This window comes from Anopheles coustani, chromosome 3 (assembly GCF_943734705.1).
Source record: "Anopheles coustani chromosome 3, idAnoCousDA_361_x.2, whole genome shotgun sequence".
Classification (NCBI taxonomy): Eukaryota; Metazoa; Arthropoda; class Insecta; order Diptera; family Culicidae; genus Anopheles; species Anopheles coustani.
In genome coordinates, this window is record NC_071288.1 from 65,109,847 (window position 1) to 65,136,791 (window position 26,945).

A 26,945-nucleotide genomic window follows, 5' to 3' on the forward strand; every position below is an offset into this window, starting at 1 on the left:
AGATCCTCCGAAAGGAGGCTTCCTATCATAAAACTCGATTTTAGATTATCTCGAACGCGTCTCGTCTCGAATCGGTATTTAATTGGAATTATAACACGAATTGTCTAAAAGTCGCCAAAAGTTTATTAAAAAAATGCCCTACCTTAATGAATCTGAAATCCGAATTTGGTAATGCCAAATATCGAATCTCGAAAGTAAATCTCGAACGTTTAGATCTCGGAATCGGTCAGTTAGTTGTCGGTGTATAACGGCATGGTGCCAGAATTGCTTGGTTCTCCGCAAGCTAATTATCAAAGTATCTCTTTTCTTATTCTTCAAAGCTAGTTGCCGCTGCGTGTTTTAAAGGCCTATGCATTATGAAGGATCCCTTTCATCTTCCGTATGGTGGCAGAGATAACACTCAATGTAAGCCATAGAAACCAGCCAATTCGTATCGGATGTATTTTTAACACTTACCCTGAAAACCCTGTTCCATCCAATCCAGAAATTCTGCTTGGTATGGAGCGACGTTTACATTTGTGACATAAATTAGAGTTAACACTTCTAAGATCTTACTCCCAAATGAAAAAAATCAGTTTAGTAAGAAATTTCCAGAATATTACTCATTTTAAAGCTTTATTGCGGGAGATAACGCGCTTGAAAGTTGCGCAAATTGAAAAAGTATGATTTATTTGAAATGTTTGTTTCGTTTTGCATATTCAATTTGGAATATTTAAAAAATATTTTCGCACACTTGTACATTGTTGGAAAGGAAAATTGGTTTTCTATCTTCTTCTTCTTGGCGTAACGACCTCTTGGTCATGCCTGCCTGTTAAGGGCTTACGAGACTTGTTTCCCTGTTGTACGTGGATAGTCAGTCCTCTCGTACAGGGGAGGGTCTGGTCTCGGGTGGCAGGCATGACTTGGCAAGGTCGTTTACGCCAAGAAGAAGAAGCAACAATCGGCTGGTGTCCCTACCTGACTCATCCATTTGCTTCCTCGTCGGAGTTGCGGCTCCGAGCTTGGAGAAAACCGTGCAGGTTTATTGACTGGCGTTTTCACCGGCATTGAGTTGATAAAGATTTTTATTGCGTCGCCCCTTCATCAACACTTTGCCGTCTTTTTTACATCGCAGCCATTTTTATACAAAGTTACCGTACAGTTTTCATCATACAGCTTGCTTACAGACATCAGACTTTCTGTCAGCGACAGTACATGATACACATGTTTCAGCCTCACGATGATGTCCTTTTCATTCTCATTTCTGGCACGAAATTTAGCTGGTCCAAACCCTGCTGCAGATGTTTCCCTTTCATCAGCCAAGGTTACATTTGAGGTATTCGCTCGTATTTCATCTAACAGCGATGCGATACTACCTTACAAGATTGCTCTCCATTTTCATGCCCATCTCTCTCGACTCGCTTCCGCCACTCATCCACAAACTTCCCTTTCACGAAATGTAAGTTCAAGTCCTCTTCTGGTCGGCTTTCTAGAGCGGTGATCAAAGCGTCGTACGATTCATGGAGGCTGGATAAAACAATGGCTACCAGCCAATATTCTTTCAGAAGATCTCCCATACTTGAGAGTCGGTTGGACAATTGCTTAATTTCGGCGAAATGTTCTGCCATGTTGCCATTTCCAGACAGTTAAAGACGGATCATTTTTCTCAGTACGTGCTTTTTGGGGGATAGCGTGGCTCCTGCATGATGTTTCCGCAGAGCTTTCCACCAATGGACAAATCATTGAGAGCACGAGCCTGTGATATCTTCTAATCCAGGTAGTACACGGCTCTATGTTATGCTTCAATCGTGAGCCATTCGCGTCTCTATTTCGAATCAGACTGCCTTCCCTAACTCAGTCTCTCCCTCTGCTCGTCTCCAACGGTGAGTCTCTACATGCGCACATCCATTCGCCCACACGAACCATCTTTAACGATCCAGGAAGCATCAGGCACGTCCGGCTTCACTTTTTTCACAACGTCGTTCAACCCTTCCTTGGTCAGCTACAGCTACAGTTGTTGGTTATATACTTTGCTTATTTCAATCCTTATTTATTCCACGGCCAGAAACAGACCACAGAACGAGATTGACATGCTACAGATGATAGACTTGACAATCTTGCTGATTCTTCCTCACAGTCTACTAGATAGTTTCGGATTACTAGATTGTTGAAGTTGTAATAGATAATTCAAGAAACACTGATAATGCGGAAGCCCAATAATTTTTTTAATAATCCTATAGGATCCTGGGGGTCCGCGACAGCCGTGCGGTAGCGCCGGTTAGAAAATCGGCCCATGAGCGCTGGGGCTCACCACCTCGACGGCGTAGGTTCGAAGCCCAACCGAGACCGGACCCTCCCCTGTACGAGAGGACTGACTATCCACGTACAACAGGGAAACAAGTCTCGTAAGCCCTTAACGGGCAGGCATGACCAAGAGGTCGTTACGCCAAGAAGAAGAAGAAGAAGAAGAAGAAGAAGAAAATGGACACTTGGATCCAACTGGATGACGAATGTCTTCTATGCGATTCTTACTTCCATAGAAAAGTAGCTGTTTGACTGCCAGAAAATTGGTTGCCTTATCGACTTGTAGATCTATATCTAGTAGATAGCTTTATCTACCGATAAAAATGTATCGATTTCAATGCAGTAACATTATAGAAATACTGTACTAACACATATAGAATGTACATCCTTATGTATGGATGTTACGCCAAATTTTTATTTGGTTGCTGTTGTATACGAATTTTTCTTGTTGCACACGCTAGGCATCCAGAGACACACTAATCATATAGCTTAATTATGTCTCTTACGCTGAATATAGTCCCGGTTATCATAACAAATGATCCAAATAAACCCATAAGAAAGTTCTTTACCAACCGCCACTTCATCCAACCAAAGTCCGAGGGCCATCGGTATACGGTGTCGACCAATACAGGAAACCAGAGCGCTAAGATAGGATTGAACATGGATCCGATAATTCCAACGAACGTCCCTATATCTGGAATGCCACAAGCAATGCCAACGATCACTGCTAAATATAATAACCTAATGAACGACTGCACGACCATGTGCCACTGTGGTTGAACTCGTCGGTGCAGCTTACGCCATATGATTTCCTGTGGGACGTAGAAAAATATACCAATCGAGAAGAGCATGGCAACGGCCGAAAGGACTTGGATGATTAACGCCAAGCTGATAAGTAAGGAAGAATTTTAGTTAGGTTTGTGAAATTCTAACTTTTTTCTTGTATGTATACTTTTCCTCTGATGGCAAGTTCAGAGTTACAGCGCCCTGAATTGCATCGCCGTAACGAAGGTATCCCGTCAGCCCAAGAAAGCTATACAAGAATGCTAAGCAAATGTTGTTGACATTCATAATTCCCGGGCAGCCGAGGTAATGCTGAGGATTTTTCATCTGATTTGAAATGGGGAAAATAAGTGTAGTTGCATTGAACGCCAAGTATGCTGTTCTGTGGGAAACGCAAGGTAGCGTTAATACGTAAACTTACAGCTTAACAGTGAACTACAACTCACCCGAGGAATTTTGTTAACGAAGTAAACGTTGGAAATAAATCCCGTTCGTCAGTAGAAAGAGGTTCTCTAAAGATGTAATACAAGGAAATCACGACGTTGGCAATGATCAGGATCGTCGCGATGGCCGAGAAGGGCACCAGATATTTGATCTCCCTCACTTGGGTTATAACAATCGCTGGTATTGCGGCTAATAAAATATAGATACGAACGTCCCAGTCGAGATCAGTTCGACTGTTGATAACGTCATGTAGAGTGGTACCGACGAAGACCATATAAACCATAGGCGCAAACGTTATCATAAGGTAGTAATCGGTAAAAGTTCTGAAAAAGAAAAAGATATAAGCGTTAATGACCGTACAAGTTAATGACCGTTATACGCAGTCTTGTTAGAAAAGTTGAAAGATTCCATTCAAGCATGTACTCACTTCAATATTTTGCCTAACGGTCTCGTTCTGACTGGACCAAGAGCAAAAGCGCGATCAACAGTTTGAGCATATGTCAACATAGGGACACGGTCTCTTTTGCAGATTTTATATGCGGTACCGACCTGTAACATTGCGATTATCGCAATAAAATGTAAGTGTTTCGAATTAAGATTCATAAATAGGGTTGGAATTAAAACAGAAAACTCACTAGTAGATGCACACAATGTGAATAGAGTAGTCCTAGAAGAAAAGTTCCAATAACTCCAAAAATAATACCTCCATTCCGTATGACATACGGCATCGATAGGATTCCCATGCCCATGGCTCCTTTCATCACGTGTATGAACGTTCCAATTGTGCTGTAATAGGAAGATTAACAGCCTCAGTACAGACTTCGATCGAATAATTTCTGCTTTCAACTTTTATGCATTTCCGGCCAAAGGTTCGGTTCCTGTTACGCGATGTGTTTTAAAATTGTCAGCTCAATTCGATTTGATTTCGAAGTCCGTGCTGAGGTTGTAAGTCTTTCATTTGTTAGCTCGATCAGAAAGAAGCATATACTTTGGTGTTACCAACTAGGATATAGCCTTTCACTCACGAGATAGGTTTGTCGACGATACGATGTTGGTATGGGTCATAGTCCTCTTCTGGGGCAGTTTCGACTTGACCATCCTCACCACTGGCGCTGACCTTGGCCAACGTTTCCGTTGATGTCATGTCACTCTTTGAGTATTGCTGTTAACAAAGACCAGCACCGTTGGATCCCAGACACTGAATGCGACAGTGGCCATTGGTTTACCATCATATCTCTGGGTGTTTAGATTATTAAATCCCTCTTTCACGTACAAGATACCACCCTTATACAACAGTTCGTCGATTGGTGAAATTGCTCGGATGTACAAGCCTTTTCGATGATAAGACATGAGCATTCATTTCCAATTGGACAGTACGTTAACCCAATCTAAACGATTGCAATTTTGTCTTATCAATTGTCAAACGCTTTCTGAATCTTACATCTGTAAACAGCACTTGAAATGTTCGATAAGCGCGATTTGTGTCAAATTGTCGCATCGGACTACTTAGTGTTTCTGACTGCATTGTGGTATGTTATCAACGGTTTCAACGTTTCTCGAATAGCCCACCCTGAATCAACGAAATGGCTTAGAACTATTTGCTACCAAGTTTAGCGATGCGTTTTGAAGCGTTTTCATGTTGGTTGGTAGAAAATACTGATGATTGTTTGGCTTACTTAGTCCATTGAATGATGGGTTTATCAAGAATGGACACCCTCAAACATCCTAAACGTCGGGGTAAACTTTTCCTAATCGGATAGTGTTACAACAAGCTGTAGCATGCCTATGCTATTCAGCTCAAAGTTCACCATCATAGAATTTCCGTTTCTTTGAACAATCAGGGTCGCACAATGAACCCTCCGCTTCATAATCACTGCGATCAATTCAATTCTGCAAGATCAGGTGACACCGCCGCAAACAAAAACCATTTCGATGAAATTTGAATTCAAAATCAACCGTAAAACACCCAAAACTGCAATCTACGACAATTGATATCCCGACGCATCGAACAATGCAGCGTAACCCATAAATTGGCTGTGACACGATTGTGCGCGAGCATTGCACCTTAGTAATATGGGCCATGGCAAGTCGGTGCATGAAAAACAAGGAACCATCGGGCTTGGGCATTCCAGCCAAGTAAGCATGACCCACGGATGTTATTAAACAAGCAGGGAACGAAGCCCGCAAACACGTTTGTGCAATCAACGTCAATAGCCTAACCATGATTGGAAAACACCAAAAACATACAATAAACATTTATAGAACAAATTAACAATTTTTGTAAACTAGGTCACCCTCTATTCTCATACTTATCCAACCACCTGTCCAACCAAACTAGCGTAAAGAAACAGTATAAATAAATCGATGCCGAATAGTCTAGGAGAACTATTCTGCGGAAACTGACCGGACGTGGTTGTAATGCCCGTCGCGTCTCCAGTAAACTGAAATTAATCGTTTCTGTGTTTTTTCCAAATTAAAGTTCCGCTTTTACGATAAAAAAAATCCTCAATTTCGAACAATCCGCGACCTGGAGTTGTTTACGCAGTTATCTTAGATGCAGGTAACCGCGAATTATGGTTAACCTTAACTATTACAAAGCATTATCAAACAGATCCTACGAAGGAAGGCCTCCTATCATAATTGTGGATGTGTTTTGGAATGTTGTTAGAATTGCTAGGTTCTCTGCATGCTAATTATCAAAGTATCATTTTTCTAATTCTTCAAAGGTAGTTGCTCCAGCGTGTTTTGGAAGCCTATGCGTTATGAAGGGAAAACGATCCCTTTGATCTTTCGGATGGTGGGAGAGATAACACTGAATGTAAGCCATAGAAACCAGCCAACTCGTGTTGGATTTTTGTCTAACTCTTTATTCCGGAAATTCTGTTCCATCCATACCATCAATTTCTTCTTGATATAGCGACATTTACATTAATTACATTAATGTGAGTAACACAGCTAGGACCTTACTCCCACGCCTGAAACATGTGTAGCCCACATTTAGGGTAACCTATGCCTTGTTGGGATAGGCCACGTTATCTTAATCAGTTTTTGGACATGCGGCAATCGTCGCTTATCTCTGCTTCTTATAGCATTTGATTCATGCGTCAACCGCTATCATTCCAACAACGCCTAATCATCTCATTTCAAGTGCATCGTGTGTGTTCCTTCCGATTTATTGGTTTATTTGGGCTGACGATTGCACTTGGTCCCGAAAGGTTTGCAATTTGGTTTGTTCGCGAGCCGCAATCTACATGCAACTCGAGCACATGGTTGGTGCTGCAACAGATGCTATCAATTCATCAGAAATTATTAACTCTGTCTTAAGAGTTGCTTCCATGATTTTTCACCTTTCTAAAATGAAGCTTTTTCTTAAATCGAACCTGCACCATCGAGAGTCTACCTAATCCCTACCGTATGCCGATTTTCCTCACATACCTACAAGGTCACCGAACACAAAAGCATTGGCACAAGACGTTCCGAAACATAGCGCTGAATATTCACTTTTTTGATGAATTTCCATGCATGCATTCCGATAATTAATCGAGCTATCTGACTTTGTGAGCAACTTTAGTGTACTTAGAATTGATAATAATGAATTTCGCTTATCACGTATTCTGTTTGCCCTTCGTATGAAGCATGTGCAAAAAAGGGCCTAAAAACGATAACCATGCTGATCGGATCGAAAAGTGCTTAATGTGATAATTGTGCCTTCCAAACGTAAAGTGGAACACTTGCTTTTTATGTTCAACTCGTAGTTTGCCAAAATAATTGGCTAAGGTTTTATCCATAAAAAACATAGCATAATGCTTTGGAGTGGTCAATCTAAATCTTAAAAACCTAGTTCATGATAATCAATTTTGAAAGCTGTAATTTTTCCACTTAAAAGAACTTTACTTCATACCTAGCTTCCAAAATGAAACGGATGGAAAGTAACTCTTACAAGCGCCCTTGTCACATGTGTCCACGTAATGCTCCTGCTTTCAATCAATAAATTCGCCGCGACGCGTTGTGTCCTCTTACCGCCCACGTAGTCGCGGGGTATCACTTTCGGAGAATTAATTGACGGGCCTTCGGATGCACCCCAGCAGGTTTGGCATCTGGGCCAACACTCTTTCTATGACGTTTTTGTTGGATTTGTAGGATTTTGGTCTAACAGTGGTGTCACTTGGTGGCCCTGCTTTGGAGCTATGCAAAACTTGACTTGATCTCTATACACGAGCGAATTCTTCCAGCACGATTGCGAGGAATATCTGAAAATTCTCTTAGTGAATTTCACGGTGCTTGTTACTTTTGAGCTAGAACTACTTTCAATATTTGTTCTTGCATAACAAGAATGAGAAAGATGATCATGAACATGCATATTTACTTCGATAACTAATTACAGTAGGCCCCCACAGTACGCGATTTTTTTACAAATGACAACTCATAGCGTTTATTAATCTTGCTTGACGAATTCTGATTAACCAATTTTGTTTTGTAGGTTGGTAGAATCAAGTTTTCAGTACGCAGTGTTAAACAGCCGTTTAAAGGCCATGATTGCTACGGCCTGAATTACTCACGACCTGAATCAATACTCTTTAATTCTTGTTTCATTAAGCTGTATAATCTTGAATCGGTTAATATTGAATAAAATAATAAAATAACCATTCGGAAATGTAATGAGATTATAGAACAAATGGAACACTTATTAGTGATTTGGATAGAAGATATGTTAAATAAGTGGTCTCCTCTCAGTGTCAACTCTTCAATATGAAGGATAAACGATATGGCAGAAGAAATCCGCAATACGCTAAAACTCAATATACACTATAGCGTTCTGTCCCAAACATTAGCGTACTGCGGGGACCTACTGTACTATCGATAGTATATTATCGATGTTTACAAAAATATGATAGAATTGATCATTTTAATTCACAAACAACATTGATTCCGAATGGTGTGAATGTTTGCACAATGACAAGTTATCTTTTGATGTATATTTATATGATATGACGACTTTCTATATGATATCTATATAGCTTATCATATTATCATATTTTGCAAGAATGTCCTAACAGCCTGGTCCGTTGCAGAAATTATTACATATGTTCGGGCGTGGGAACAATAACGAAAGTGCCCGTCGTTACGCTCAAAACGTTACTAAGAAACAGCCATCCAATGACCTCACACATGAAGCGTTTCTCTTTACCAAAGTTTTCGATGCGAAGTTTGATCCCTTGCAATCCATCGCATGTCTAAAAACAGAATTCGACTCAAAGCTTAACCATAGAACTTACAATACTTGCAGTATATAATAGAACTCTACAAATACATACAAAATCTGTAAAATTCAGTCAAGACAGGAACGGAAAGCTTACGATCAACCATAGAAGGGTGATGGAAAGTTCATAGTAAAATGAAAAAAGCGGCAAACTGAGGTCGCATTCTATTTTTAGTTTAGCTTCTTCGGACGTGCCTTCGGAAAAGTTTCAATAATCTGAGCAGTCTTATAGACTTTTATAGAAGTTCTATATTATTAATGGCATTGTTCTCTGCGATAATGCTATGTTATCTCGTTTAATCGTTCTTCGCAACGCAACTGATACGCAACTATTGCTTGAATGGCTTGCCGCTTCCGCGCGTGTCAGTCGTTAATGCTTGGGCTGTTGCTTTTTGCATTTTGGGGTTGATATTCGGCGTCCGATATTCGGGATCCCTTGTGCCTGCAGGCACTGTACTGCTGCTGGGTGTATCTCATCTTAGACTATGGTTGCGTCATCTGGTCTCCCGTTGGTGTCACTGCGCCGGATATATTGGAGAGGGTGCAGTCTTTTGAAAGACCCCATCGCTACTTAACATCCCTAGCCTGCGCGGTGGCGATCAGTCGCAGTTCAAAATACCTTCATTTTAAACCAGATACCGAAGAAAGTCATGCAGATAATATTTGAATTGACCCAACAAACATTATCATGGTGTCAGAATACTATTTAAGCTCTCTAGCAATGAAAATGACCAGCTATTCAGCTTATTTTATATATTGCGGTTTACAACGGTGTATTTTACAGCGGTTACGAAGTGATACGAGTTTAAAAAGTCCACCAATGTTTGTCAGTACAATCAATGTTCCTGGTACAGTTGTACTTCGATTATTTTCTTCTGAATGACATCCGCCGATTCATTTCAGGCAAGAGAATCGAACTCTTGGATGAACATCATCAGTGCGTCGAGCTGACCGTAGGCAGTGATTAAATTTAAAATTGTTGTCATATCTGATCCGACGAAGATCATCCAGTAGTAATACGCCCGAATGACTTGGAACGTGTAGTTCCATATGCAGCCCATCTAAGATTCCGTATCGAGAAACGGGAGCACAAACGTGAAGGGTAAGACGCGAATCGATAAGAACTCCAACGACAGTCAACGACAAAAAAAGTAGATATAAGTAGTAGATATTATAGATAAAGGGAACTATTGCTCACGGTTACCATGTATCTATTATAGCTTTATTACACTGGTCACCAATGGTGGCATGACAAAGTCACTGGACTGTCAAAATTTGGTTTTGGTCAAAGTGAATACTATCCAGGTGGGGAACAAGGAAATCCATTGTAGTTAGTATATCGTAGATACTGGTTGAATTTCACGATGTCGATGGCGTAATCAGTTTTTCAAACAAAATGTTAAACCATGTTGAACCCTACTTGGCAATTACGTTGTCACTCAAAGTGTTATGCAGATGTGATAATTCCCAGTTCACTGTTGCATTTGATTGTTTAGTTGAATTGATAATGGATTTGAAAAACAAAAGTTACAATCGCTCAAGCCATTTAGTAATGTAAATTGATTTTCTAGACCGTGATGTAGCGGATAAAGTAAGCATATGGATATTTCATCCAAATGGCATGGCAGGTCAATTATTGTATTAATTAGTGTTTTTCCTTTGGTGCTTTTTTTGGTGCGATTTTTTTCACTTGATCTTAAACCAGTTAATAAATAATATGATACTGATATGAAAAAAAGTGTAATATTTTTGCCATGATCAATATGAAGGCATAAATGCGAGATTACTGATTTTATATAAAAAATAATACTTTGAACTTTTTTTACTGTTGCATTAAAAACATCGGTGCGATCCAATTTATTTGCCCTGCATGCCTCTCATATATTTATTATCTTACCATTTCAATGTTTAAATAAATATTAACAAAGTAAAGGTTTATACATCGTCTACGAACATATTTGACGTGATATCGTGTTCATACGTTTGGTATGTAGATTCGAAATTGAACTAGGTGGTGATGAGGCGATTTGTGGCAATTAAAGTAATGAACACAGAAGAAATTAATGCTTTGTGTACCAGTTGATTCTCGATGCCTTAGTTCTTCTTCTTCTTCTTCTTCTTCTTCTTGGCGTAATGACTGTCTTGGTTATGCCTGCTCGTTAAGGCCTTACAAGACTTTTTCGCTTTGTGCACGTAGTCAGTCCTCACGTTCATAGGAGGGTCCAGTCTCGGCTGGGATTGAAACCCACGATTACGGCTTAGTTATATGGCCATAAAAGTGATCTAAAACGATTTACGTATCAAAATCGTAACAAATAAAAAATCCGAACAACCTACAGTCCAAAACTAGTGCGATTTATTTGTAGTTTTAATTAGGATGCATCCCGCTTCTTAAACATTTTCATCCGTGTTAAAAAATAATCATAAACCAACACGTACGTAGATTCAATAAACTTTGGTGCGTATGTGCATTGTAAATGTTACCAGACAAAAAATTGATTAAATTTAACTCGAACATTATTCTTTAGTATTTTCCACCATCATTATCAGGGAGTAAATAAACTTGTGGATCTGTAACAAAAAAGAAAGAATAATACTATTCATCGGAACAGAAGCATTGCACAAAGAGAGGAATACTGAACCTGTAAAAAAGCAGTTACATTGAGTGGCGTTGTTGCCACGAGTAAAACCTTCGGCTGTTGAGTTAGCGCCAGTACCAGTTGCATATGCTTCATATCGCGCACGGACAGCTTGTCCCAACGGATAGCTCCAACCATGTCGGTAAGAGCGTCGGTCTATAAACAAATTAACACATTTTAATTAATTTTATCCGAAGGAAATTTTTGTTTGCCAGCAACTAACCTTTAGTTCTAGACCGGTTCCCAGGAAGCAGATGTAGAATATTTGAATAGACCCAAGAAACATGATAACAGCGCCGGGGTACCATTTGAGCTTAAAAAAAAGGGCACATTATTGTCTGAATCAGATGGTCAGGAAGTGCATAATTACCAGCATTACACCCAAAACCGAGATAACCATTGCGGGCACGGTCGATCCAACAGTTACGAAGTGATATGGATTCAAAAAGTCCACCAACTTCTGTAAGTACGATCGATGATACTGGTGCAGTTGAACAATTTCGACTATTTTTTTCTGGATAGCCTCAGACGGCTCATTTCGGGCGAGCTGTTCATTACACTCCTCAATAAGCATCATCACTGCATCCAGCTGACCGTAGGCGGTCAGTAGATTGAAGATGGTTGTTATGTCTCCTCCGAGCGTGAGTACTAAGTAAAAGTACGACATGATCACTTGGAACGCGTAGTTCCAGATGTAGCCCATCCAAGATTCCGGATCCAGAACGGGAAGTATAAAGCCGAAGGGCAAAATACGACTCGACAAGAATATTGATGAGAGTCCTGGAATGCTAACCGTTACGCATACCAGAATGATATAGACAAGCATGGTCCCTTTGATAAGAATATGAGTGATAGTAGCATTTTCGCACAGTACGCGCTTAACACGATCACTCTGATTCATCATGCGTTCGTTATATTTAAAATTGATCGTATACAGATCAATGACACGCCGACGAGTTATGATGTAACTGTAGATTTTCATTACCCCCTGGCGGAAAACGAGAAAATGTTTGTTCACAGATTTGCGTTTAGCTTATATCTTCTCTTATTTAGCTTGCTTTTCAGTGCTATAGGATTACGACAATCACTATAAAAATGATTATTTTAGTTACTAAATCTAACAGAATTAAAATTATACTTTACTTGACATCCGAAGCCAAAAGTAGCCAGACAGTAAATCAGCTTAGTCATCTCATGCCGAAACAAATACGTTGAAAGAAAGATACTGACTATGTACATGCTCAAGAAGCACAGACGTATAATAAACGAGAAATTGATGAAATTATGATTCGGATCGAAGAACGAAACACCCATGATCCGGTTGAATCTATCGATTTTTCTTGTGAGATAAAGGCACGCTGCTAGCGGATCGTTCGGAGTGTAACGAAAGAATCGATATTTGTTCAGCGGGCGAAGAAATTCCATTGCAACTGGTTTATCTTAAATCACTGACGTTGAAACTGACGTTCACGCTACTTCAGGAAGTGTGTTTTATACCGCCTGTTAAACTGATGGAGGACAGTGGTTGAAGTACCACGGAAGGGTGCCAGCACTAAACGGAAGAAGCAAGTTAAACGATTACCAAGTGTGATAGACAGCTTAATTGTCGCTCAAAGCCTTATGCACTTGCGTTTGTTCCCAGCTCGCTGAAGCCGTTGGTGGGAATCACTTACAGGTTTTCTAGTACTATTATATATCATATTCATCTATTTGTATTGGATTTTATTTTTCACAAATTATCTGTCTCAAATGCCACATTATGAAACAGTTACAACATGAAATATGTAAAAAATTCCAAAGCCTGCCTACGTGATCATACAAAGTAGTAATGCAATGGTTTTAAGCACTTAAACAGCACTGAAAATAATCTTATTCTTTGAAATATTCTCAGATGTATGAAAGCTTTACCAATATTCAAGTCAACGTTCGATTGATTAGATAGTCATTTTAAATAGATGTTGCAAACGCAGTAGACTTTCTTTCCGCCGGCAGGAGAGATTAACATACGTTTTTTTTGAACACTTATTTTTTATTGTCGAAGCATTTAAAAATTCAACGTCCTTTCTTCTCTGCTGCCCGAAATGAAAGACGATTTTGTTGTCTGCGGTGGTTTCCTGAGCGTTGCAATAAGCAACAATAGGGCTTTTACTTTGACAGAAAGAGATAACGTATGATTTGTCAATACATAAACTAAGATAGTTTGCATCACACCACCGGGTGAACTGGTCAAGAAAATGTTGATGAGAGTTGCAATCTCCACGGATACGGGAAGAAACAATGTAATGACGTCAGCACATAAAAGGTGATCATTCTGAGGTAACAAGAATGAAACATTATTGACCAAAATCATGAAGCTTCAGGGAGCTCCAGCGGTTATACATAACTTCTTAGTGTAATATGAGGTACCAAGGATAAAACATTATTGACAAAAATCATGGAGCTTCAGGGAGCTCCAGCAGTTATATATAACTTATTAGTGTAATATGAGGGTAACAGACGGTGACTGCCATACTTTGGAGTGATTAATTCAAAGTACTTACGTCATTCCAACGATTATTATTATTAGAGACACACTTATACGAATCCTTTAAATTTTTGTTTTCATTTGAATTTTTCTAAGATAATATAAAGACATGTAGAACTGAAATCTACCTATGTAATCTTCTTAAATCAAAAAAATTATCTGCTGCTGTAGCTTAATGACTTTAAATTTTCATTAACCTTATAAATGCATTGTAATACTTAATCGAAGTATACTTGCGAATGTGCAGCGTTAGAGATATTTGTAACTTTCAGGAAAAATTATGCGCGACTGTCTACGTTTAAATTAAATTTAAGAATTTTTATTGTGTCTAATGCAGCATTAATTCAAAGAATTTTAAGAAACCCAAATAAAAAACCAGCTGCTGTAGCTGCAAACATCGTCGGGCTATTCAATAATTTACCATATGAGTTGTAATAAAGCTGGAGATATATACATGCTTGAACGCGTGGTAAGCAAAAGGGTAGTATTAGTTAAAATCAATAAATCTAATGAAACATATAAAGGGCGAGTGTGGTAGGTTCATTATAATCCAAACTAATGAATTATACGTAGCAGTTCTCTGAGAACGACGGCATCTGTGTGAATCTTCGATCGACCATTAGTATGTCTACCACACGTGTTAGTCGTTAAATTTTAAGTTAATTTAAAGATCAATTGCATAAGTATGTTTTCGTGTCGATAGCAGGTGCTCGAGTGAAACTTCTTTCTTTGAAATGACTGGCTTATTTAATTTGCTCAGACTTTGCAACAGGTGCATGCTGATATGAATTAATTGATGCTGAAACATGCTCACTAATTAGCATGTGCTCACAATATGTTTCTGTTTCAATATGCAAATATTACAGTGCTAAAGCTACAACCGAGCAAACACGATTAAATACTTTATCCTAATAATAGGCAATTACTGAAGTGCGTTGTTTAGTGGGTTTCAAGTTATTCGCAATTATTCAACAGATGGTGTTAGTTTTGAGTTAGTGATTTTTTGTTGTTAACATTCCAAAAATTTTACAGCGGTAACGAACAAAACATATTTTAGTACTTTCTGTAAACGAAAAGGATACCGAAGCGATGTGTCATAAAACTGTACGAAGTTGTTCGATAAGCAGTTAAAATAAACCTTTACCCTTGGCTCTAAAATAGCCATGAATAAGTATCGAAATGCAAGGGTTTATAGTTCATTGAAAAGTTTTGTCTGCTCTTCGGAACGTCCATCCTGCATGTAGCATGGAATTGAGATGCATAAATCATAAGTCGCTCGAAATTAGATCATCATGGAAACGTCGAGTTGGAAAGCTTCCTACACCGTCATTAGCCCTGAAATTTGTGGCCAATTTAAGTTTTGGCTCCACCATGACGAATATGCATATTTAAAAATGCTCACCTCCCTGGGTGATGCTTTTGCTGAAAATGTAGTTTTTAATTGCTTTAAATAAGTTATTGAAACACAAAACATAACATAAAAGCTAGGCAAATACTTACTAACAGGACTTCTCCATCAATAAAAATATTAGTTTTGGACTACATCTCATTAGATATGCTGCGAAAAACATAAATGAAGGAAGAAAGCAATCAGCAAGCAATTAAGTCGCAGACAAATGCGCGACGCAAGAGCCAATCTTGTCCAAATCATGTGAATGCAGTATTACTCACCCGTTGTCAAACACGCGGGCTTATGTTGGGTAAGCGTGCAACATTTCTCCCCATAAGCTCCCTGTAAGATGTATATTTCATTATGCTGGAATACTAAAATAGCTACACGAATTCAATTCTAGCCTGCATCTGCTTAATGTTTAATATCATGAACCACAACACTGGACACATCGATGCCGGTCGACGCTACTTATCGATTTTTGACCTTGTGATAGTGATACTAACTGTCTGCTAAAACTTGACTGGCTACGCGATTTTGCAACTATAAGGTTAATTTATAATCATTTTGCAAATAGTAAGGTACGTAAAGACGTTCAATTATTTTTTATAATGTTAATTACAAATACTTCGTTGAATAAGAAAACGATTTCGTATCTATGATATCTATACATTTTTCGTTCATTAAAGTGTCTAGGTGACACATTAAAATAAGCAAAATGGGGCTTTTATTAAAGTTTTATAAACTTAACCTACTGACCGTCTCCAAGATACTTATAGAATTTAATCAATATTCGTAACCTATTAACCCGTCCATTTCCTTACCATTTTCCCCATCCAGTAAAATGTACTCGCATTAATTAACAGCTAATATTTCAGTTTCCCCAAAGAAACGAGCCTCACAGAGCTTTCAAACCAACAGAGCATTTCATCAGATAGTTCGTGTTGAACTCACTTAGAATCATATGCTCCTTTGTTTTTCCTCACCGAGTTTGAGCCACTAACGTGAGCCGTTAAAAAGTCGTCTAACAACATTGAGCGCCAAGGTGAGCAGTTGAGTAACCAGCTACTCCCGAGCCATCGAGAAATCTCAACCATTCTGGCAATGGTCGTTCCTCTGCGAACTTAACGTCAGTTAGTTTTCATCATCCGATGAGAGTGGATCGGCTGCGTCACATTCGTGTTTCAGTGATTCGAGTTATTTTCCATACTTTCTTACTTGAGCGTAGGGCAAAGGCTTACATATGAATCTTCCCATTTCCTCGTCGTTTCTCATTATTCTACCCATTTCCCATTACCAACCCACCATTACTATTGTCGTTGGGGTAGGGTCAAATGATTACGTGGATGAAGGTGTTCCTAGTAAATCTGTGGAATGCGACATGTGAGACTACCAACTTGCTCACCTGTTCCAGAATGTTAGAAAAGAGTCAAGTTTGTGGCTTGTCCAGCGGGGTTTAAAGCCCATAGTTGGATATATTTGAAATGGAAGAAAATCGAATCCACTGAAGTAAAAATCATCACCTTCTGCATCAGAAGATTTTTCAGACAACGTATTACGTTAAATTTATTTTTAACACAATTTCTTCCAAATTTATAAAATCTAACTAACGTTTACATTGTCTTGTTGGTGAAGATTTTTGTGATAGAACTTTTACTATATTTATTAATATACAAAATTTCTAATAAAAATAATATCTTCTCTTTGTTTCAAAAAAGGAATTTTAATGTTTTTTCTCGTTCCTAATTAGTTAGCAGTTCTACGATTACTTTCTTGAATTGGTACCAAATGTTTCTTTATCATCGACTACCATGGGTATCATATTTGATAACCAGCTGACTTGAGTTGTTGCGTTAAAAGCTTAGTTTTTGAAGGTTGCTGTTGATTCAATAAATTTGATTAGCATATTTGATAAAAAATGAATGTACTAAAACTGTCCTAAATCAGCTTAGCAGTAAAAAAGTGTTCAACACAATCTGTCCCACTTTTTGATGTATTTTAGCCTATGATTTTTTTTCAAAAGCGTAAACCCTATCTAATTGTAATACGATGTCCCTGGAAATATGTTAAGAGAACAACTAGAAGATGTCGAAAATGAAGACATACTAGAGAGTTTCCAACGCTTGGGAACTACGAACGGTAAAGTTTTCATGTTGAATAATGACAGAAAAGATGGTGTTTCGGAGGTGGAAATCGTGACGACCCACATCAATTATGATTTACACCACGTTCCGCAGTGCTTAACAACTCTTAGCAAGTTGTTAATTACTGCAAATATGGTCTCCACTGGATCATTTTAACTATGTGAAAAGTAATGTGAAGTGGTGGAAGCCAAGGCCTTATTTAAAATCTACTTCAAGAGTTGACCCAGCTGCTCCGGGTACAACTCTGGTAAAAGTAGTAGTTACACTTTACTTACAATACAGTAGAAGTATGTAGGTATATAAGAGAAATTTTATGCAGTGTATCTATTCTTGTAAGTTCTTACAACAAATGTTAATCGCCAAATATTTTTTGGGCATATGTGACTATCCATGTGCCCAAAAAAGATTCTTCACGCACTGGGGTGTTTCCAGTGTCGATTGGGATTCGAACCCACGCCTCGGCGCGCGTGAGCCGATTTTGTAAACGGCGTACCCTGTCGCAAATCCCCAATAAATATATTTTGTTGCACTTCTTGCTATTTCAAAGACATATTTTATAAATACTTGCAATAGGTAAAAGTAACCAATGAAATTTCGATCGAATCGCTATAAAATATTTATGTTGAAACTTTTTCCTCACATGTTATTGTGTTGGAAAAGAAAAAACATTGATGCCCAAACTGAACGTTCTGTTTTATAACATTTATAACATTCAGCGTGCGCATCATATCATGATTTATTTTGCTGAAATCACTTTAAAAGTAAGTTCGAAATGATTTTCAATCGTTCGTAGTTTCCCAAACCAGAGGTTCTGACGGCTGTTCTAACTTTAAAGATGGAGGGAGAAAGTTTTCAGTGGAATAATTTTACGTGATTGCGGCGTACTTTGGTGTGGTTGGGATATTATCTATACGTTGCCCCATGACGTTGAGTGATTGACGGAAGTGGGTCAGACAAACAAGTAAAGCTGTTTCGAAAAGAAACTACCATCGTTAATGATGCATCCGCAGGACAGCTAGAATCGTTCGGGCGCATGGAACGCCAGACAAACTGCCGGGTTGTTTGCATTTAAAATTGCTCGCAACATGAACCAAAATGCATGTTAATGTGCAGTAATTTTATTACAATAGCTCAACTTACGGAGCGGAACTGAAGGAGGGTTGAAGATTATACTTTTTCCCGCCTACTGTTGCAAAAAATAACGTGATGAATTTTACGTGGATTTTTTTTTTCAACTGTTCAGATCAAGTTGAACTTTCTTTGTAAAGTTGATCTCTAACTCCTTTGAAACATGCCTGCAGAGAGAACTATACTTTCGTAATATGCACCCAATAAACTGAGGCGGGTGTAAATCTTTTCAATATAAAATAAGTGCTCCCATCACGTACCGCAGCTTTTCATCGGGCTTTGTTAGTTATTACTTTGTTTCAAAATATTCGACGAACAATGAAAATCCTACGATGTTGAAAGGAATAAGTAGGGTAGCGTTTTTTACATGCAGGTTCCTTCGACCGTATGAGCAGGTGTTTTAAGTTGCCGCACAGATAAGACTCCACTTGTGCACCTTCGCATGAAAGTTTGAACCCGCACAATTTTCAGGCACGGCAAAGTGGTTTGTGCTGCGCCTTCCAATCGTTGAAACATATTTCCATTCTTCTTTCATCCCACCAGTCATCCTTCGACAAAGAGGTTGCTCACCTGACCGCGATTGCACATTGAAGAAGTGGTTTCAATCACCTTTGTTGGCAAAGAAAACCTTTCTTTCGGTTGTTTTATTTTCTTTTGAACTAAAACAGTTGACTCACTTTATTGTGAAGAAAGTCTCATATGGCAGAGAGTTAAAAAAAGGACGAACATGCACTGGTGAGGGTTAAATATAACTAAAATATTTCATCTTTTATATGTTTCAAACATACTACGCGAATTCCACAATTCCACATTAAATGTGACTGAACGCGAAACCTGTATGATTTTGCAGAAAGTTATAATGTATTGATTTTAACATATTTTATACATTTATTTAAATGTATCTAAAAAATTTTTTTTAACAAGTTGTGCATTTTTGCTGTGGTAGCGAAAGGTAAAAATATCCTGAATGTTCAAATTAAATACTGCTTTAGGGTACGGTTATTGTTTGGCTAATAAATTGGGTCTTTTTGTCCCTTGAATTTGAATAAAGTATGGAAAAGTGATCTAGTAAATTATTGGTTTGACAAAACTTAAGCTTTTCTATCTTGGTTTTGGTAGTGTTTTTAAAGATAAACAGTCTTTTTTACGAGAAATGTTTTTTCGTTATGTCTTAAAGCTGTAAAAATATATATTTTTTAAATTCTAATCAAACTTATTATTGCGAACTGAGTGCAACCTTTAAAGGGAATTCATTGAATTTTCAGATTTCTTATCAATTCCAAATGTTTATCCAATGTGAAATCACAAAGAAAACTATCACAATTTTGATCGAATTTAAAATCGAACATCTAGCATTTAAGAGGATTTTTTTGTTAGGTTCCCTTGTTCGTTGGGGACTGGAACGGATTACGTTTATTGAAAGTATCACCTTATAACATGCGAAATCGCCCAACATTGGATACGATAATACTTTAGTGCTTGGGGTGGATTATTCCATTATGATCGTACAGTGAGCCCGGCAACCCCGGGATAGTGCACTATTAGCCATGGACATAAACACTATCTCTAGCCGCTCGCCGGCATCCGCTGTGAGTCAACGGTGGAAACTACAATTTGGCAGAAAATGAGCGTGTGAGCGAACCGTAATGGTATACTTAGTACAAATTGATGTAGTGCCCTGATGTGGAAAACTTTAGCCGGCTCAGGCATGGCCGACCGCAAGGCGCAAGGCGAGGGTATTTGGAACGTGACGGGTTTTGCGATGGAAATGAAGAGTGCGCCCGGCGAGAAGCAATTAGTTCGGGTGTGGTAACCACGAGCGCTGCCGAGCGTTAGTTTTGCTGCCATTAGGGCTAACTTCTACCGATGCCACGATGTTATTATTTTATTGCTTTCATCAGGAATCGGACAGATCCTTTGGGAGCTTAGCAATTGGAGGACGTTGGTCTTGGGTTGCTTAGCGGGCAATGATGAATTACGGCGTGCAGAAATGGATACAATATACGATGCTGATATAGTCAATTAGTTTAAAGTAATCATAATAAGCACATTTCGTTCGGTAAGGATGATGTTTGTTCATCATGGCTCTTTTCATTGCAGGGGGAATTGCATAAAGAGCATGTTTATAACCCACGATGCGCTATTTTATTGCTTCATTCCATATGCTGATGATCTACTCGCACCTCCATAAATAATCTATCGCTCAAGGGACAATAACAACTCGGGCATCACATAGCGACCGTAGCAACATTCCAAGAAAACATGCCATCAATACACTTTCAGTCATTTTCGAATGAAAAGACACCGCATGGCGTGTGGCTATGGCAGTTTTATGTGCTATTGGAGGAGTTTTTCGCAAACGATTCCCTGGTCGATATGGCTGTTATTCGGGCTCTTCGGCCCCGGAATACGTGGATGAAACCGAAAGCTATGCTCCTACCAGCTAGATACCAAAATGTCAAACTCATGTGCGTCAAGGTGTTAACAGTGGCCGCTGTACGTGTTTCTTCATGACATGCAATGTTGTGTCCGAAATAGTCTCCAGAGGGTTGCGTGAGAGGAAGCTTATAGAATTGCTGATAGCCGAAGATAAATGCATGCGAGCACGTACTTCTTGAACAGGGTAAAACCTTAAGACAAAGTTGAAACTAAGTTATTTAATTATTTTGTATCAGTAGTGTAATATTCAGTGCCTACATCTTCATGATATAATGGAATTTTAGTGGAAATCGCACTGTGTTAACTATTTTTGTTTATTAATCATTTAACTAAATTAATAAGTAATAAACATTTCATCATTACGATGCATTTTTTTGTTCCACTTGCGGTTTCATAGTAAATCTTAGCTCAATACGGCACTTCCATGAAACCGCATGAAAAAAAAAATTAAGTAATAGGCTCCCATTAACCATCTCCCTGACAGTACAATCCACTTTCACTTCCCCGACCATCGGTCCTGTTGTTGTATAAATCATTAAACGACGGGTTTTACTGCGGTACCATAAAAAGCGGGAATTAATTAATAATAAAGACACAGAGCTGACCGAGTTGCCGACTGCGGCTGGCCGGAGCGAAAATCGATCGTTCCTTAAGGAATGGAATCTGAGGACATTAATCGTCCACGCTTGGTAGCGTTGAAGACGAACCGCTGGACTTTCTTCGAACAAAAGAAAGAGAGCTCTACGTTGATGGATTCCTACGGAGCTGTGTGCATAATTAATTTCACTTGGTCGTTGGCTCTTTTCTTTTCTGTCCTTATTTATAATGAATTTCATACAGTTTCATTAGGTTTTTTTTCGTCGTTTGCTTTATTAATAACTCTATTGCAGCTTCTATGAACGTATGTGATTTATAACTATATTAAGAAAAACGATTTGTATCTAGCACAGTTTATGCTATCTTCCCTATTTTTATATCCTTCCGCAAATTTTATTCAAACCTGGGAAAACCGGAGCATCCTCTATTTGGCTAGTAAAGAATAAAAATGCCTGTTAATATCTTCTTTTCAAAGCTTCAGTGCGTTACAATGTAAGGCTCGTTTTTCACTTCACGCAGCGAATATACAAAAATCTATATTTATCTACCAACGCTTTTCAGGTTTTTTTTACGGAACATCCTGTCCCTCATTGTGTTACCGATACGATTCTTTGATGTGCGTGGGATTTTTTCGCCTGTGCCATTGACAACATATTGTGCCCATGCTGTGCTCCGCTCACCAAGCCGATGCAAATTTCTGCTTCACTGATACGAAACATTCTTTCACAGCTCGCGCGTCGACACTCGTGTCACATTTGGTGGGTGAACGTTTTTGTACGACCAGCTACAAAACGAGAGAAAGGGTGCGGAATGTATCGTTCGGGAGGACGACACACTGTTAACACAATCAATACGTAGTTGCTTTATTTCTTCTTCAATAAAACATCCAACCTTCAGGCCAGCATTTGCCTATCGTGAAAGCAAGAAGGTGGCGGGAAGAGAAAGGAAAAGGATTCTCATCTACGGCACGCCACATTTAACAATGTTGTTTTTTACAGTGCTTTCGACTCGATCGGATATGACCGGAAACATTTATTGTACCTTTGGAAGAAGATGCTCTGTTGGCTTTGTTTGCTTTCGTACTCCTAAAAAAGCAAAAGGCAACAAAGAAATCAATAGTCGTAAAGAAAAACTTCGGACGGGATGTGTTCGTCTTGTTTTGCTCCCATCCGCAACAGACCGGCGGATGAACGTCTACAAATTAACGGTTAGCACCACCGCGAATCAGGTCGATTCCCGAGTTTTCCCCTAGTTTAGCCCATTTTCCGAAAGCGGCAAACGAACCAAATTAAGGCCACTATTAATTACCACACCACGGTTGGTTCGCTCGCTCTCGATAGCTGTGTTTTTGGCTGGCACGCAAGTTCCTTGGAGTCCTCCGGCTCGTGTGTTGATAATCGTTGCCTTTTCCCGAAGGTGCCTCTAGCGAGTGGGTGTTTCGAGCGTTGGTAGTTGTGCCGTTGTACCTGCGGTGCAATATTAGTTCGTTAATTTTCGTTGCTCTCGGAGTTCGTTGCTCTTGGCGTTTGGAAAGTTCCATGAATGAGCCGATTCCCAGAAACACGTCTGTCGAGAACGATGATGAGCAAACATGGTGGACATAATTTCCGTTTCGCCTGGCAATATTTGATGCCATGGTGTTTTCGATATGCTTTAATAAAAAGAATAGTTGGAATAGAAAATACTAGAAATTAATTGAATCTTCCTCTAGGTATACAACTTACACCTTGATTATAATGCATGCCCACCATTTCGCAAATTTAATTACTTTAAATTTACAGAGGCACTAGCATTGTTGTTACTACAGGTAATTCAAATTATTACCTTCCTCGAAATTGTCACAATGGTCCAGCCGTAGAATGGTTCATAACAAGTCTGGGGATCTCACAAGTTTCTGCAAATAAAATTATAATATCAGAAGCAGATCGTCTTAACCCGCTATAAGGACTCACCAATATACTTAGGTTGTGATGAAATTTCAAAGCCTTTTCAAGAGTATTTTTAATTTGCTACTTTTACTCAAAGCTTCAATTTATTTAACGAATTTGTATGAACTTTTCTCTGCACATAAATGAATAAAATTGTTTTAAAATTTCAAGAATAATTTTACTATGTTGTTAAAAACATGAAAACAAAAGATTGTTTAAATAATTTGTTTTTCCGAAACATTTCCACATCGAGAAATGTTAGATTTGCCTGACTTATGTGCTCTACTACTTTTCTTCGCCCGTTTCTTACTTGTACTGAAACTTTTCCTTCATCAAGCACATTTTTCACCGCAAGAAATGTTATTTTCCATCACAAGTTTCAATATAGAAATTTATACCGAATGATTGTAATGAACATATATGAGACATTAAATACCGGCTTCAAACAAAACTCATATGTCTTGATTTTTTGCGACGCGTAGTAGTGGCAACATACTTGTTTACAACGTTTAACTTTGAATTATCGTCCACCTGAATTATGGCATTATACACTCTTTTTATACGGATAGCTCATCAAGTTATAGCAGCTCTTTAGCGTATTTGTGTATAGTACATCAATATAACAGCAGCACTTTTAAAATTTACGACCCACTGCTGACAATCTTCCAGCACCAATCCCGAGACGTACTGCACATCAGAGCTCGCTGAGGTAGACATTATTGGCGCAGCGTGAATGGGCTAAATCCGTCGTTTTGCTCCCGTCAGGGCAGCCAGACCACTTTTATGCAGACACCGAGGTGGGCAGAGTGCAAAGTTCAATGGCACCCGCACGGTGCAGCTCATATGGTAATGCTTCGATTTTATGCTTGACCGAGCACCTCGACGCCAACCTTCCGTCGCCTTCCGCAGCCGTTGGACGACAAGGTTTCTGAAAGGTCGCTGCAGTCGATGGTTAAAAATCGGGCTTCAAGCAGAAAAATAACGAGTACATCACAATTTGCGCGGTAATGTGGTACCAAACATCTGCCGCCAGTCGCCGGCAGTGGGAGGCAAAAACAAAATTATCATTTCCTGTGCGCCATGCTACGCCAGCCGGGCCCGACCACAGCGTGGTTCTACCTTTGCTTGCATGTTTGCTAGTTTACATTCATCGTTTAAATCACCGTAGGTTTCGTTCACCGTTGCCTAGGACGGTCGTGATAAATAGCAATAAATCAGAACGATACGTTCCGGCAGTTTTAAAGCGACGGGGTAATGGGCTTTTTTTGCTCGAGAAATTGTACCACGAATGGAACGCTAAAGGCTAGTAAAACGGAATTTGGTTTCAAATGCATCGTCCGCATTGGAACGCTTTTGGATTTTAAAGAATAAAATAAAATTGATTTGAAGGAAATCCGTTTCCAGTTACCTTTATGCTAGTAAAATGTAGGGACATTTTTTTTAACACATTTTGTTTCAATATTTCTAAGCAAAGAGCCAATGTTTATATTTATATTTTTATTTTTAACCGTCCAAGAGCTAACTCTTGTTCTCCACATTTATTTCATGGTTCTTGAACTTCACCTCTATGATGAAACGTGTTCATTTCGAGTTTATTGACTGAGTACCTTTTACAATCATTGTCGATCAAATCAATAAAAAAAAACGTAGGGGCTCATCGTTTACGAACCAACAAAGCACATCCGTTCATGTTTAATTTGACAGCTATGCTTGTTGATTCGAGCACGCACCGTGTGTGAAGGGTCAGAAATGGAAAATCAATAGATATGAATGAGTAATGGCCATGAAGCCTGAATAGGTAGGTAACAGAATCGGAGCACAAGGTCCGTACGGTATATAAGTGGGTCAACGATGACGGTGTAACGAGGAACGAGGTTAGAAGTGTCCGTCCGCCGTTTCCAAAAGCACCTACGTGAGGAGAACAAATTCATAAAAGTATATTTTTATTATATTGTGAAGTAACAGTGAAAATATGATCCGGAACCAAATTTGTATTGAAATAAAATCTGCAATTTAACCTGTGATGAATTTTAAATTTCAAATTCAAGCATCGGCTAATATATTATTTTGATTTAAAACACTCAACTATTTAAAGTATCATTAGTTCATCACTATAGAAACATTCATTCTACTAGTTCAATAGATATTTGTAAAAATTGTTTCTTGTTCCATTATTTTCAACTAAAACACTGAATAAAATGGTTGTATCCCAAGTATTCGACCTCCTCATACATTCATCATAATCCGTTCGAGTGACCGTTCTCAAGAGTCAAGTATGTTTGAGGGGCAATATACGTATTGTGTTCCTTTGCGTTTGTTATCCTTTTCATTCATCCATGAAGACAAGAAATAAAATACGAGCCCAGTTCTTTAAATGACATTCTTCCTAACATGAGTAAATTGATAAACATATGCTGATTAAACCAGTTTTGGAGTTTTGAAGGCTGGGATTGCTTAACATATGTGTTTAACTTCAACAGCAACAACTGAACATATGTATTATTCAAACATCGTTACATCACGAACGAGTAATATTAAACTCTACCTGGAGTAAACAGCAAAAGGAAAGATTTTATTTCCTTTTTTTCCTGCTTTAGGGTTCTCACTTAAATAGCACCATTATCTATGCCACAATTTACGAAAGATCTTTCTTACGGCCAATGTTCCATGATTCAAATAATTCCCTTGGGGGCTGTCGTCACATAATACTTAACATGATTTCATCCACCTAGCGCATCAGGGTTTTCGAAAAGCTTTGCAAACTCGGACCACACATGGTCGATTGTATGCACGGTCGAAATGTCACTTCATCAAATAAACAGCAAGATGCCAGCCCCTATGCTGTAGCGCTTGACCGTAACCCTGACTGTAAAATTTGATGTGGAAGATAGTGGGACGACAGCAAACCAGAAGGTAAACAAAACAACCCAAATAAACGGATGGACGATGGACGAAAAAAGGGATCATTACACTGGGATTTCCGCCCAAGGCCCAACGGTGACTGGTGATAGGAGACCGAACGATAATGTCAGAGCGCTCGGGTCAAAACAAACACTGAAGCTATTAGATTTCTCTCGGTACGGCCGGTACGAATACCTGAGCCGATGGTTTAGCCATTTCCCATCAAATTAGATCAACGAGGGTTCCGCCCCCATTTGAAAGTAATTTAAGCACCCGAAACATTAGATTTGTTATCGGGCCGAAGTTTGAATTGATTTGGGTTTTGAGGGCTTACAGCAAACAATATCTTTGAAATCTATACGCCACACAGTGATGCTTGTAAACTACCAGGCGTCTCCATGGATTTACTTGTGAAAGACCGGGCGTCTCCATAACCGAATTTGTAAAAGACTGGGCGCCTCCATAACTAACATCGTTTATTTTAC

The 26,945-nt window shown here is 38.9% G+C and overlaps 2 protein-coding genes across 2 annotated transcripts; both read right to left on the reverse strand.

Moving 5' to 3' along the window:
* Positions 1 to 2,759: 2,759 nt before the first annotated feature.
* Positions 2,760 to 4,654, reverse strand: LOC131265356 (proton-coupled amino acid transporter-like protein CG1139). The gene is made up of 6 exons (XM_058267618.1): positions 4,536 to 4,654; positions 4,146 to 4,296; positions 3,938 to 4,059; positions 3,513 to 3,833; positions 3,236 to 3,448; positions 2,760 to 3,171 (listed from the first exon to the last, which is right to left on the reverse strand). Exons 1-6 carry the CDS (start codon positions 4,652 to 4,654, stop codon positions 2,760 to 2,762), a joined length of 1,338 nt encoding a protein of 445 aa, XP_058123601.1.
* A 6,633-nt stretch (positions 4,655 to 11,287) lies between these two features.
* LOC131259854 (uncharacterized) lies at positions 11,288 to 12,834 on the reverse strand. The gene is made up of 5 exons (XM_058261461.1): positions 12,553 to 12,834; positions 11,780 to 12,397; positions 11,633 to 11,722; positions 11,413 to 11,565; positions 11,288 to 11,341 (listed from the first exon to the last, which is right to left on the reverse strand). The coding sequence occupies exons 1-5, from the start codon at positions 12,832 to 12,834 to the stop codon at positions 11,288 to 11,290; spliced, it is 1,197 nt and encodes a 398-aa protein (XP_058117444.1).
* Between the last annotated feature and the right edge of the window lie 14,111 nt (positions 12,835 to 26,945).